General features: G+C 38.8%; 1 protein-coding gene across 6 annotated transcripts in view; it reads left to right on the plus strand.

Moving 5' to 3' along the window:
• The window catches only part of RMDN2 (regulator of microtubule dynamics 2), a 96,602-nt gene that overhangs the window by 14,325 nt on the left and 66,961 nt on the right, over positions 1-15,316 (plus strand). For all 6 annotated transcript variants that reach the window (XR_004238862.1, XM_032102563.1, XM_032102558.1 and 3 more), the window contains exons 4-6: positions 52-154; positions 4,069-4,129; positions 14,666-14,741. Coding sequence is in view for 5 of the 6 variants with exons in the window: in XM_032102563.1 (XP_031958454.1) it covers positions 52-154; positions 4,069-4,129; positions 14,666-14,741 (240 nt within the window). In the remaining variant the exon portion in view is untranslated. The remainder of the gene's footprint in view (positions 1-51; positions 155-4,068; positions 4,130-14,665; positions 14,742-15,316) is intronic.

Here is a 15,316-nt window from a genome sequence, read left to right on the forward strand (position 1 = left end):
TTCAAATCACATTCTGATCAGTTTAATTATGTAGCTGTCCTCTACTTTCAGTATGAAAACTGTGTGGACTTTCTTTGGAGACTTGCACGTGCTTATGGAGATCTGTTTGAGATGACTACTGATGCTGAGGAGAAGAGGAAATATGTAACTGATGGTAAGCAGAGGAAAAATGTTTATGTAGAATGCTGTCTGAATGTAGTGAAACATGCTTTGAACTTTGGTTAACTTTTCCAATATAAGGAATTTGCAATCCAATAAATGGAAGCATTTGTACTGTAATGATAACGTTTTGTGCAGTAAGCCACCACAGTTTACAACTGCAGTTCATTCTTTCCTCACTGAGAGATCCAAAATCAGTGGCAGAGAAGTATTATAGGTCATAATTGGAGGCTGTTGTCTCTGCAGATTGCCTTAAAATCCTCAATTTTATTGAGAAACAGATGGATACGGAATGTGAAAAAACCCAGATGCTGTCAGCACAGTTTCTTAATTGCATCTTTGGGAGAGCAAAAGGAATAAATAAATGTTGAGGCTGGGTCAAGGTTTAGTTTTCTGCTTTCCTGTGGTAAGGAGCACTCCTGCATATCAGCAGCCTCTTTTGTGGCGATGGTGGGGATGAAACCTTGTGAATCTGGAGGAGCTGTTAACCAGAAACAGAAGTCATCTGTGACAACTGATGTTGCTTCCAGACATCTCTCCCCATGTGTCCTGTTTGACAACTTAATCTCCGTAAGATTTTGATTTTCTTCTTCATAGCACTTTTTTTTTGTTGTTGCTTTTAAAAGTATTGCCCTTTCTTTCACTGTCTGGATGGATATTGGCTAGAAATACAGTTTGTTTCTCTTTTTATTTTGGGCCTTTGTTTTATTACATTAAAACCTACATCTTCTCTACCCTGTGTCACTCTCCTTCAGTCAAGGCATTGTTCTTAAAATAATCCTTTTTGCCTTTATCTGGGAGTACTTCTCTCTTTCTTTTGTCTCTCCATTGCCTCTCCGTTTTTTGCTGCAGCAAATCAGGTTTTGTAAGTGTAATCCAAGTTTGGGTTCTTTTGTCTTTTGTGACACCTCTCATTGACTTTTTGTTCTGTTGGCAGTGACAATGTCACTGTCAGAGCAGTTTTGGCTGTCTCCTTTGTCATCCTTAAAGGCAGTGTCATGCCTTCATGCTGTTGTAACATATTCCACAGACAAGCTCAGCTTGTTCAAGGTCCTTCCTTGTTCCTATTCTTTTGTCATCTAAATACTCCTGAAGACTTGCACTGTCTTAGCTACTTAATTGATATTGTCTTTGCTTTAGTAGCAACTCGGTTTCTTTGTATAGAAATCCTACAGTGCAGTAAGGATTATGACACAAAATAAAGAAAAACAGTAAATTCTGTTGTTGGATCCTTTGCTTTTACCAATGACTGGACTTGAAGCTGGCCAGGACTGTGGGGAACAATAAAAAGAGTTTATTCAAATGTATTAATGAAAATAGGCAGTGTAAAAATAACATCAGCCCATTACAGAATGAGGGTGGTCACCTCACAGACAGGGACATGGACAAGGCAGAGATGTTTAATGCATTCTTTGCCTCTGTCTTCAGCATGGATGATGGACCAAGGGGTTCTCAGTGCCCTGAGCTGGAGGATGATGACTGCAAGAATGATCAGTTTCTAGTTGACCTGAAAATTGTGCAGGATCTGCTGCTCCAGCTGGATCCCTACAAATCTATGGGGCCTGATGGGATTCATCCAACAATCCTCAAAGAACTAGTTTGTGTCATCTCAAAACAAATCTCCTGATGATTTCTGAGCAGTCTTGAGAATCTGGAGAGGTCCAGCTGACTGGAAGCTGGCAAACATTGTCCTGATTTTCAGAAAGGGCAAGAAGGAGGACCCTGGCACCTACAGGGTCTGCCAGTCTCACTTCAGTGCCTGGTAAAGTTATAGAGAAGATTATTCTGGGAGGTATTGAAAAATACCTGGAGGACAACGCAGTCATTGGTCACAACCGGTGTGGCTTCGTGAGAGGAAAGTCCTGCTTAGCAAACCTGATTTCCTTTTGTGACACAGTAGCCCACCTAGCTGATCAAGGGAAGCCAGTTGATGTAATCTTTTTGGATTTCAAGAAAGCTTTTGATACTGTCTCTCACAGGATACTTCTGGACAAAATGTCCAGCACACAGCTGGATAAAAACATCATGGGATGGGTGAGCAACTGGCTCACAGGTCAGGCACAAAGGGTTACAGTGAATGGGGTGACATCAGACTGGGGACCTGTCACTAGTGGGGTTCCAGAGGGCTCCATCCTCGGCCCTGTGCTCTTCAGCATCTTCATAAATTACTTGGACACAGGACTGGAAGGGATACAGAGCAAGTTCACAGGTGGTACAAAACTGGGAGGAGCTGTTGACTCCCTTAAAGGCAGGGAGGCCCTGCAGAGAGACCTCAACAAATCAGAGGGCTGGGCAATCACCAACCATATGAAGTTCACCAAGGGAAAGTGCTGGATTCTGCACCTGGGATGGGACAGCCCTGGATGTATGGACAGACTGGGGAATGAGATGCTGGGAAGCACTGCCGTGGATCCTGGTCACTGACAAGCTGAATACGAGCCAGCAGTGCCCTGGCAGCCAGGAGGGCCAACTGTGTCCTGGGGTGCCTCAGGCACAGCATCGCCACCAGGCAAGGGAGGGGACTGTCCCGCTCTGCTCTGCACTGGGGCAGCCTCACCTCGAGTGCTGGGGCAGTGTTGGGTGCCACAATATGAGGATATGTAGCTATTAGAGAGTGTCCAAAGGAGGGCAATGAGGATGGTGAAGGGCCACGAGGGCAAGCTGTATGAGGAGTAGCTGAGGTCACTTGGTCTGTTCAGTCTGGAGAAGAGGAGAGTGAGGGTAGACCTCATTGCAGTTACAATGAGGGGAAGAGGAGAGGCAGACATTGATCTTTCCTTTGTGGTGACCAGTGACAGGACCTGAGGAAATTACCTGAATTTGTGTCAGGATAAGTTTAGGTCAGATATCAGGAAAAGATTCTTCACCCAGAGGGTGGTTGGGTGCTGGAACAGGCTCCCCAGGGAAGTGGTCACAGCACCATCCTGACAGAGCTCAAGAAGCTTTTGGATAGTGCTCTCAGGCACATGGTGTGACTCTTTGGGGTGGTCCTGTGCAGCGCCAGGAGCTGGATTCAATGATCCATGTAGGTCCTTTCCAACTCAGCGTGTTCTGTGATTCTGTGACTGCATGTAACCTCAGCTGATGAACGATAATGGCATAGTAAAGGACAGGGAGAGATAAAGAATGGTGGAATGAAAGTGGGTCTTAGGTGTTGAGTAACCAGCCTAGTTTGGCTCATTCTCATGAAGTGGGGGTGGCGGCAGCCTTTTTCATCTCAGTTTTTGGAAGTGCTGCAGAGGGATTGAGACTGCAGGAGAGCTGGCGGTAGTTTCGTGGTTATTTTTCATTCCACTGGGTTGGACGACTGTGTATGCTGTTCTTTGTTTTTATGAAGTTAACTTACAATACAGAAATGTCAGTGCAGCTTAATTGGTTGCAGCTGAGACTCTGCAAGCAGCAAGCATCTCATCTGAACTTCTTACTGGGAGCGTGGGTTTGATCAAATCACCTACTGTCATCTTTATTCAGTTAAAAGTAGAACTTAAGGGAAGTCTTTGTGCTAGAAAGAAACTTCAACTAGTTTATTCCTGTACCCAAGGCAGGAAACAGCTTTGCTGGTTCTTCTGACAGGTGCTTGTCTGACCTGCTTTAAATGCTCTTCAGTCTTACAGACGACATGGCCTCCTTTGCCAGTCTGGTCCAATCCCTGCCTGATTTAACTGCATCTGAATTGGATTTTAAAGGAAAATACTAAAATTGCATATATATTTTATATATATTTATCTGTAAGTGCATGACTATGTAAATGAAGTAAAGCCAGGATGTTACATTGTTCATCTAAATGTTTCTAAGAATAGGAAGCGATTTCTTTGCTGCTACAGTGTATCAGATGGCTTTGTTCTTGGGAGTCACCTAAAATGTAGAAGAGTACAATAAATCCTTTCATATATTGTATTCCATTTACAGGAAAGATTAAAGCTGAAAAGGCTGTGCAGCTGGACGCTGGGAGTGCTGAGAGTCACCAGTGGTAAGTTTGAGAATGTTTTTACAAACTTGTTTGTATTTATCAAATCCAACAAAAAACCCTCCAGCCTGACATCAGTTTCATAAATTAGTAATTAATATTTTTTCATAGTTTTATGGAACTCAATTATCACCAGTTGTAACTAAAAATTACACTGAAATATTCTGTGAAGCATTTACTATAGCATGTGAAGCAACTCAATAACCATACTTCAATATGTACCATGGGAAGTATTTGCTTCAGCCACTATTTTATTGCTCAAAGAAACCATAGTTTTCCATTTACCTTCCCTTTCAACAATTCACAAAATAATGTCATTTGACCTTGAATTTTGTCCTTTCCTTTTCTTGTAATAGTCTAAATTGTAATAATTAAAAATAGACATAGAGGACTATGGAAATTTGAATTAACTTCTCAATTTTTATTTTATTGTATAGTTTTCCTCCAAGCTTGACACTTAGTTTAGTTTTGTAGACCTTGCCAGAACTAACAAAGTCTTCAAATGTAAATATTTTTTTTTCAAATCAACATTATCAGGTAAAAGATAATTCTGCTGAGTTCTAGCTGATGTTCCTCACCTTAGTATTTTATTAATAAGTTGTACTGAGCTCCTGATTTCTTTTCTAATATTATTAGCTCTTCCTTTCCATTTTGGTTTCTACATTCTTCATTAATTTTGTCATTGCAGTTGTGGGATGGGATTTCACTAAGCTTCTGTGTATCTAAACCAAATACTTTTATCCCAGTCTTCTTTCACAATCTAAAAAGAAGCAGCCACTTCTGGAGTGCAGTTCACTGGAGTCAATTTTGCCCATTTAGTCTTGCATGAGGGTGAGATGAATTCCTCCTGGGGCTCAGTTGGCAGCATCTCCATTGCCAACAAACGGAGCACATGTCACCTAGCTCAGGTTTAGGTACTTGATTAGACACAGATATTGTCATTTAATTAGGTAATTCTCTGTCTTGCTTTCTCTGTTTCTGAAAGCAATTTACAGCCATTTCTGCTCTTTGCTTGACCACAGTCATGGCCGCTTCTTCAGGGTAATGCTGCTGTACCCTTCTTTGCTAGAACTATGTTTATAAACAACCACAAAATCCCATTCAAGTATGAATCCTGCCCCTCACTTCCTCCTCAGCCCACAAGATTGACAAAATATCCTAATATAAACACAGCTTCACTGGCAGAAACTATGCTGATAAAACCTTATATATTGTTCAGGGAGGTGTAGGTGGTCTGCTGGACTTCACATGTGAGATCCTGTCCTGGCAGGCATGTCTAGCAGGGGAAGAATTACAAGTGTAAGGAGGTGTGTTCCAGAGGTTAGCTCAGAAAGCTGAATTGAGAGGTTTAAGAGGAAAATCTTAAATTGTTAAAGCTACTGCTTCTTGTAACAGGCAGTGGATTTCTGTATGGTTTGCAGTTTTCATCCTTCATGTATCTGGGTTGCAAGTGAACATGAGGTTTTTATCAGTTATTGTTCAACTGATGTCTTTCTAGAGGGGTAAATGAACACTAGCGATTAAAATAGTTTGCTATAATTTTTTTCTGAATATATTATCTGCTCATCTTTATTTTCTGAAATCTTTCTACTTGAAGTGTGATTTTTAAAGTGTGATGTAAGTGTAATGATTATGCCAGTCTAACTGAGGCTCTAAATACTGGGCAGAATGGACTTCCATGCTCCAGAGGGACATTGATTTATTCTTGTTCAGCACAACAATTGTTGTTCAATCTGTGATCCCAGTAGATATTTTTCTGCTGTGCTGCTACTTAACCAGTTGGATTTGGTTTGTAACTTTTTTTTTTTTAACTTTATTTATTCTGTTTTATTCTTTATAAAGTATTTAACACACATTTAATTCACTTCATGTTTATTTCTGACCATTTCTCAGGTTTGAAACCGTTTAGGTTTGTAAGTGCAGTCCCCCACAAATTAACATTTTATTTCAAAAGCGTTTTGTTGTTGTGTGGATTTTTTAAAAGCATTGACTTCATTAATTAAATTACTGTAAGATAATGGAGCCAGCACTAAACTTTGGGTGACACCTGTAGTGATGCTCAGGTTCACATGAACCTGGTTCTGCAACCATCTCTGCAGGTGATTCAATCTAAACAATATTTCCATGGTTAGATTTTTGAGGAACATCAGGTAGGACAAAGTCAAAGGCCACATAAACAAGGTATATCTCATTTGTTGCATTCCTCTTATAGTCCAGACTTTTTTATCTTGTCAGAATTCTTTTTTTATACTGTTTGTTCACAAAAATCTTCTGTATACTGTTTTATATGCTTATGCACTTCTGGAATAATTTATCCTGGAATGTCTTCAGGTTTGGCTGGTTTGCCTGTAAAACTTCCCCTTCCCCTTCCCCTTTCCCTTTCCCTCCTCCTCCTCCTCCCTGATAGCAGCTATGTTTGTCATTTTGCTTGCTGTTGAGGCTTTCTGTGTTACCCACAGGACTTTGGTAGTCAGCTGTGTGTCAGATCTATATTGCTTGAGTCTGGCCTAATACAAATGTTTCCAGTTTATCTAAACGTTATTTCACATGTTAAATTTTCTGAATTTTCAAAAGCTGTACAAGGTAAATAATCTTAGCCTATGTAAGATGAGCCCATCTGCTCGTTACATGTCAGTCTGTATTAGCTATTGATGAGCAAGCTGTTTTTCTGACCTTGACTGAAGAAAGTTTTTGTTGATTTCTTACTAATCTGTACTTTCTAATTTCTGAGGGGTTTTGATATTTCCAATCAGCACAACTGAGGTGTTCACTCGTGTTTGGTATAGCTGCTATCTATGTTGTCCACTCATACATTATTCTAATGTTCTCTTAAACTGTTTAATATATTATGGCTTACTAAATGAGTGAGGATTAAATGATAGCCTACTCTTTTCCTGGTCCTGTACCTTGGTCTCTACTTACACTTAACCCTTGTGGAGCAGGGGGAATATAAGTGAGGAAGAAATTGAATTCAGCCTCATTGGTTTCATCTTTTGCCATTATTTCCTCATTGCTAATTGTTCTGCACTTTCATTTGTGGTGGTTTTTTTACTTCTGGTATATTTATAGAACCTCTTCTTATTGTCTTACCAATATCCCTAGCTCAGATCTGTGTTCTTGTTTTCATTTTTAGAGTAAATTTCTTTTGGGTTTCAAGTTAATTGAGAATTGCCCACTGGAGCTGAATTAATCTTTAAAACTATTCCCTGCTATGACTAAAGGGTCATTTGGGGTTGTGCTGTTGAATATTGTCTCTTACTAAATCTTCTACAGAATTTTTTCTAACATGGCATTTCTTGAAGATTTCATTGTTTTCGTTAAAAACGGTACACTGTGCCTGTTAAGCAATCATTAAGTCTATGGACTTATTTGGAAGTTTCTTTTGGAAACTTATCCCTAGTGCTTGAAAGCTCTATTTACCGAATAAACAAGTTCTTGTGACACCTTGACCCACATAATTGTCCTAGTGTATACAGAGTTATAAAAACAAAAACATCCCTTTTCCAGAGCAGGTATTTTTCTGTTTTGTGGAACTGCTGTAAGGTGTCTGCAAGACAGAACACGTTTTTTGTGTCCACCAACGGAATTCAGTAGAATGAGCAAACTCTTGCTAATATAGGCCTAGAGTTCAGCTGTCTTGCCTTGCTTTTCATATTTACTTCAGTTAAGAACAAAAAGATGCCATGTATCTTCTTAGTATATCACCTATATTTTTCTGTAAAACTGTATCATAAAATATATCAGCACTTCAACTGTTCAACTTACTGATCAGAATACTAACAAGTAACCAGTATTCAGCCTCAAATTCAATTTGGTAAAACATATGTGGAACAAAGAAAGCAAAATATCTTGAAGTAGTCAGTTGGTTTTGGTAATGAATTGCAGCTGCAAATAATTTTCTTATCTGAATCCAGATTTTTGAAAACATGTGATCATATTTAATCACACAGTTGCCAATGAGATGAAAAACCTTCAGACTTTTTGAATGTTGACCTCTAAATAACTGAAGTAAATGGCAACACTGGAAAGGAAAAACGTAGCTGTAGCTTTTTGTTATTTGTATGAACACCCTAAAGAAAGGCAGAGTAAATATTCTAAGTGATTTGTGGCTTTGTTCAGCCAGTGTCAATTTTTCAAGTTGTGGAGGAACTTGCACGCAAAAGTTGTCATCAGCTATTGCAGGTCCTTTTGTTTTTTTCTAAGCTTCAAACGAATTCATTTTGTGGGTCAATGATTCCCAAAGGACAGCTGTGAATCCTCACAGCTCATCTTGGATCATGAAGCATCTTTATCACCCAGATTTTAATTAGAAATGCTATGTCAACAATTTGGAGCTCTAGTTGCTCTATAGTTGTGCTGCTTTACAACTTTACAGTTACAGGAAACAAAATGTAGATACATATTAACCATGCTTTTATTTAAAATGAAATTCTTTTAAATTTTTTTGCAAAACCAGTGATTTTTTATATTTTTGGGAGGTTTGTTGCTGGTTTTTCTCTAAGAGTTTGGAAGAGCTCTGAAAGGTTTCTCTGCTGTTGCCCAGATCCCCACACTTCCTTTTTTGCTGATGAGAACTTGTTACAGGCTTTGCAAAAAACAAAAAGGTTACTGTTACAGCCGGTTTTCAGGACGTTTACTTAAAAAGATCATTCTTTGCATTGAGCTTGGGTTTGTTTGCCACAAACAAACTTGATGCTGCTGTTGAGTTTGTGTTACTCTCTAGAACTCACCTGCTGATGGGAGTCGTAGGGCACGTGTCTCATTTAGGTGGAAGTGAAGCTAGCAAGGGAAAACCCAGCAGCTTTAAGTGAAGACTCCTGCTGAACACATCTGCCTCCAAGAGCTTTCTCTGTCATGTGCATGAGTGTTAATCAGAAGCGCAGATATTTTCACAAGCCCTGGGTTTTCCATGGAAGTGAATTCCAGAGCTTAGGGACAGTCTCTCACTGGCAGGCAACACTACAGAAGAGTAGCACAGATGGGTTCCACTGAGGACATGAATAATCACCATTTGGGTATTTTGGTGATTTTACACAAACTTCCCACAAAAAAGTGAACATGCTGTCTCAGTAATAGAATTCTAACTGATGATTTGTCAGGTTTATAAGGTGCAATGGCCTAAAAATAATTCTCCAGTGAAACAAAACTCTTCAAAATTTTGTAATATGTTGTAGGATATGGTCATACTACCAAGAACTTTTAAAATTGAATCCTCATCTGTTTCTAACTAAATGCTTGTTACTTGCTTCTCTTAATTATCCCTTATTTAGACTTAGACAAGGCAGATAACTTGCAAGCGACAAGCATCTGTTTCTATCATGCAGTCTGATTTTTCAGGAATTGATAGTTTGGGCAGAAATACAGGTTTCCAGCTAGTAGTTATTTGCCCTGCATTTGATTCATGGGAAAACCAAGGAAATTTTACAGCAATCTTTGTAATTATGCATAATCTTAGTCAGTAATCTTTGAATTACTTAATTGTTTTTGTAAAAATAATTTAAAATTTCAAATTCAGAAGCCATTTCTGAAAAGCTGTAAGTTTTCCTGTAGTAAGTGGATCAGTGAAACACTGCAGCATACTCATGCAAGTGCAAAGAAGGAAGGTTCGACATGGGGAAAGATCTGTTTACTACAAGCTTTTTGCCAGAATGGTCACAGAGGAAATAATTCTGACAACCTAATAATCTCTATTACATTTCTGCCAAGGAGAATTGTTGTGTTACTGTCTCTGAAAGCTCTTGTTTCACTCTTTTTCCGTATTTGTGAAGACTATCCTGCTAATTTCTTCAAGATTTTATTTCCATCTGTCGTAACTGTCTGTTATAAAAATAAAAGTTAAATTTCTGGAAACAGGATTTTAATACAGTTGTGTGTTTCACAGCCTAAGGAATGCAGAACGTGACATCCACATGTTCTACTAGTGAACTTCTGTGAATACACATTAACAGCAGCATTTTTCCTTGATTTGGTATACTGCATGTGTTGCAATAAATTAAGCCAGAATTCTGAGTGTCCTTACCGCTGAGATTTTTTTAAACCCAAATAGGGGTTTGTTTCCCACGTTTTTGCAAGTGTTACCTGCACAAGTGTGTGCTACATCTGATGTTTCCCTGGAGCTCAGCTTCAATGCTCTGGTGAATTTTAATATGAAAAGTGTATTAGTGCAAATTTCTACGGTGTAGACTCAGTTGTATTCCAAGGAGAAGGAAAGGGAAATGAAATACCTATTAACAAAAAAATCTCCTCTAACAAAAAAATCACCTAATCACTTCACTTTGCACCTTGGCACATCTGACTTCATGTGTTGGCAATCTTGCACATTTCTCAGCCACTGCTTCCATACCCCCATGAGGATGGTCATAGCAAACCAATACCTTTGCATGGAAACTTTGTGTCAAATGCATTTTTGTAGATTAAATATTTTGGTAGTGACGTGATACTATATGAAGTGTGCAAAACTGGGATCTCAGGAAGGGCAATGCAACAGGGATCATAATCAGTAATTTAAGTTGCAAAATCTCCCTACATAGAAATTGGTATCTCATTGAAATCATGTTAAAAAGAAATCCTGCAGGTCTCACTGCATTGCAGAGACTGTCAGAATATATAAGTGGGTGAAACTGGTGAGTGAGGGAGTCGGGGCATGCACAGAACTGAGCCATGCAGGGATGGGGAGATGTGAGAACACATTTAGAACTGAAGTGGAAATGAACTTTCTTTTCACTGGGCCTCTTGTGTGCTGCCCACACACTAGCCTTTGCTCACACTACCTTACATGGTAAATATTTCTCAGATGAAGAGGCGGGAGTGAAAAACAGTTATGAAACAGATGAATTAAATTCTTTGGTTGTGGTAAATATCACAAAATCTTCTCCCATTTTCAAAGTCTTGCCAGTCACAATTAAGAAAAACTTTCCTTTTGATACTGGGGTGCTAAAATGGAGATCTAGATTTCTAAATGTAAGCCCTGTACCTACACATTTCCAAAGTCTAAATGGCATAAAAAGTTTTTTATATTTGGGATATATTAAAAGGTATATAGAAGAGGAAGGAACAAGTCTGGGAAGGTGCATGTAATTTCTGATTTTGGCCATGTGAAATTTATCAAGGAAAAGGCAAATAATGCTGTATTTAAATGCTCTAGTGGGGCTTAATCTTCATTTGAGAATTCGAAATCTTTTCTTTAAATCTGTCTCATGTAGAATAAGCTGTGGTTGTCAGAGTCTTAGGTGTTGGTATAATTTTTGATGTTAAAATTCAAATTGGCTTGATAAAATTATTGGATCAGCCTGCTGCTCTTCTTTTTGCAATAGGTAAGGTATGCACTTGCAGTTTTGCCTGGCATGAATACACATAGAAATTCTGTAGCACCAGAAGGGAAAATGTTAATTCACTTTGATCAGGGCCTTCTGCTTGAGGGCTACGTTGGTACTTGGCATCCATCTCTGTCGACTAGTTTCTTGCAAGTCTGAGTTTCAGGACATTATTTGCAACAAAGGAACATGGCACTGACCTATTATATTGAGTTTGTTTGATTGTGTTCGTGCTTATTAAAGGTTTGTTAATTGTGGTGATTAATCATACGCCTCTACACTGTGTTCAATAACTTTTCTTCCATCTGGGAATAACTTTTTTTTTACGCCAACTGAAGTACTGTATCTGTCTTACTGAGGTAATTATTGTTGTGTTTATTTAGACTAATGTGTCTGGGGCTGGTTTTTTTACATCACCCAGGAATCACATTAGCTCAGCAAACAGGTCATTCCGGGCAGCTCTTCACTGATACGATTTCCTCTTTATTTTTCTCTGTGAAGGCTCTATAAGCAGTACTGTGATGTTCAAAAGGTGTGAGGGAGGCAATGGTTGTGCAGAGAACCAGTATCGCTTGCTCTGCTAAGAGACATGTGCTTTTTACCTGTTTCATTAGATATTTGTGCTTTGTTGTGTGATAATCTTTTTAGTATTCCTCCTGTCGCCACGAGATGGGGTAGGTGACCAGGGAGCGCCGGGGCTGCGACCAGCCCGCAGAAGGAATAACATGAACCAGATGGAAGCACTTCTAGTTGCTCCCTGCATCTTTTTCTGTGGTCATTTTCTTCACCATGAGAGTGGTGAGGCACTGGAACAGATTGCCCAGAGAATGGGCATCCCTGGAAGTATTCAAGGCCAGGCTGGATGGGGCTCTGAGCAATCTGGTCTAGTGGAAGGTGTCCCTGCCCACAGCAGGGTGGTTGTAACTCTATGATCATGAAGGCCTCTTCCAACGTAAACCATTCAATGATTAACACTAACCTTTGCACCACTGAAAATAAAAGTTTGCTTTGTGTTTTAAACTCTTTGAAAATTATTTAAAATGTCTAAAAATTCTTTTCAGGAAAAAAAGGACACTTTTTGATTTGTTTGGTTTCGGGGATTTTTTAGAAATGAAATGAATATCCAAAATGACATAGAACTTCAAAAATGAAATAATTAATTTATATCAATTGGCTGTCTAGCCCATTTCAAAAGTATAAAACTGAAAAAAAAACCCAAACCAAAACAAAAAAATCCAAAACCCCCTAAAATCCCCAATAAATGCATGAAAGAGATTTTTATTTTTTCCTTGGAAAAATAATGGGTATTTAAAGTTAGTGGGCTAGCTTCCCTCTAATTTGTTGAAACTTTTATTGGGATTTCCCTCCCAAGAGATTTTAGCTGTAAGTAGAAGCTTTTCTTTGAACTAGTTTAAACTAAGGCCCTCTTTCTTGTCACGCACAGACAGGGAAATACTGCAAGATGCTGGATTAGCTTGTTCGCTTTTCATTGTTTTCTTTTGTAGCAGCAATCCGTTTAGCTATGGTATGCTGAGTTTATCTGATTAGCACTTAATGAGCGAAGGGAATAGGGGCAATGTTGCCTGAGTTACTTGACCCTAATAAAGTTTTCACTACCTTCCCCCTCTTTCTAAATACCTGAACTTTCCTGACCCCCACCCCTTGCCTTTTCCCTCAGCTGTAGCTCATTCCCATACGAAATGCACTCCCACTGCAGCTCTGTCAGCAGTGGTGCTGCCATTAGCTGGATTTTGTCCAGTGCACATCGGTCACAGCATACATCCTGCTCAACAGTGTTTGACAGTCTGTCTGGAGCTCTTACAAACTCAACTGCTGTTGTTCTGCTGGCTCCCTACCTTACCTGGGAACACTTACTGGCCAAAAAATGCAACGACCTATACCATGAGCATTTCTGACTTAAAACCATTAGGTATAACTGTAAGCAATAAAATAATTTCTTGAGTTGTGTTAGCAATGACATCTTAATGAGGATTCACTGGAGCTTGAATAATTACATTATATAAAGAAATTCAAGAAAGCTGGTGTTTAGTAGTGCTTAAAAGCTATGTGCCATACAGATTGTGGTTCTGTTACCATAATTAACTCAATAAGCTTCTTGCATAATTCATATTTCCTCTGGACTTCAACTTGATTTCCCTCTTTTAAGATTATTTTTTATTTTCATTTGGTGTTGCATTGTAAAATATTTGATAAAAAAGCAAAATTCTGAAAAATAATAGAAAAATAATCTATATGAGGTTTTGCTGCTTAGCTGTTTCTTTGGTGGTTCTGTTAGTTTTATACAGAAGTGCAAAGTTGTCCTAATACCAATGAAAATAGGCCCAAGGACACTACAGGTGATATCTGTGCAAGAGATTCCTTATGCATAGAGGTTCTGTAACTGTTGAAGAAGTAAGAAGAAAGCAATAGCAATTTAGGTTGAGTGTCAATAAGGTACTAGGTTTGGTTAGGAGATCTGAATCTTTATAGGTTTACCTGTGAAAATATTTTCACTTACATCTGCTTAACAATACAAATATTTTATAGAAATTAGCTCACATTTCTTTTATCACTCAGTGTTCCCAGTTTTTGGTAATCATAGTCATAATAATAGAAATAATAATGATCTTAGCAATAGGCATCTAGTAATAGCAGTAGTGATCCTGTTAGACCAGAATGTGTGTGTATGTTTTTAAATAATTTTAAAGACACTAGAATAATGTCAGAAGTGCAGGAATGCACTGAGGTGCTTGAGAAGGGTAGAAGACAACTGTGAATATTTCTGAGGTGTGTACAGCTTCCCACTGAGCACACCCCAAGCATTTGCCTTCTTGGATGAGGTTCTGCAGCTGATGGTGCTCAGGTTACCAGTGCACTGCAGAGCACAATGTGTCGAGGTAAACTGCTGTCAATGGTAGAGCCAGTCTGGAAGAGTCACACTCTGAACTAAATGGCTGGAATTTTGGAGGAGATATCTGTTTTTTTCACTTAACTGACAACCCAAATAGTATCATTTAAACTTCTTGTTTCCATTGTTTTGTTTTGTTTTGTGTTTTTGTTGTTCCTGAATATGTATAACTCATGCCAAACTTCCATACAGCCATCCAGATGGAAAAAAACCAGGTGTAAATGTGTGCATTAGGTATTGAAATATTTTGTTATTTGATTCAAAGGTTTATTTAAATCATAAAAAGCATGTGTGTGTGTTTTTCTTTTCCCCTCTCAGGTTTGCAATTATGTGTGGCTATATGTCTCAGTTTGAAAGTGTACAAAACAAAATCAGGAATGGTTATCTCTTTAAGGTATGTTTTTGTAGGATTTGGGGTTGGGTTTTTTTAAGCTATTCCTTTAAGTTATTTCCTTATATAGTGTCAAAGACAGGTTTTTCCAACAGAGTAATTCAGCCTCACGGGTCTATTTTGGTGCTGAATTAAATCGAAAACATTATTATGTATGCAAATAGATTATACGCTTGCAAAATACAAGAATTGAGGTAGGATTCTGGGAACAGCATTAAGATTTCTGGTTTCCTTTGTAGTCAAAGTGGGGAGGAAAGGGAATATCAATTCTGTTTAGAAAATCAAAACATATGAAATAGTAAGTGATGAACTAACACAGTTCTGCAATCATCCTTCATGTCACCCTTAAGTAACGTTCGTTTTAACCCTGTCCCTTCAAAGGTAACTGTGTTTTTTAGAGTTAGCTGTTTGTGTTACATGTGCTGCTCTCCCCCTCCTTGTCCTCAACATTGCTTAGACACTTTCCATCCATCCCTTGCCCTCAAGCTGGCGTCCCCCCTTTCTGGGTGACAGTGAGAGGCAACAGACCTGTTCCAGTTCCTGGGGAATGCCTGGGATGGGTTCCTCTCACATCATGT

The sequence above is a fragment of the Corvus moneduloides genome, chromosome 3, assembly GCF_009650955.1.
Source record: "Corvus moneduloides isolate bCorMon1 chromosome 3, bCorMon1.pri, whole genome shotgun sequence".
NCBI classification, from domain to species: domain Eukaryota; kingdom Metazoa; phylum Chordata; class Aves; order Passeriformes; family Corvidae; genus Corvus; species Corvus moneduloides.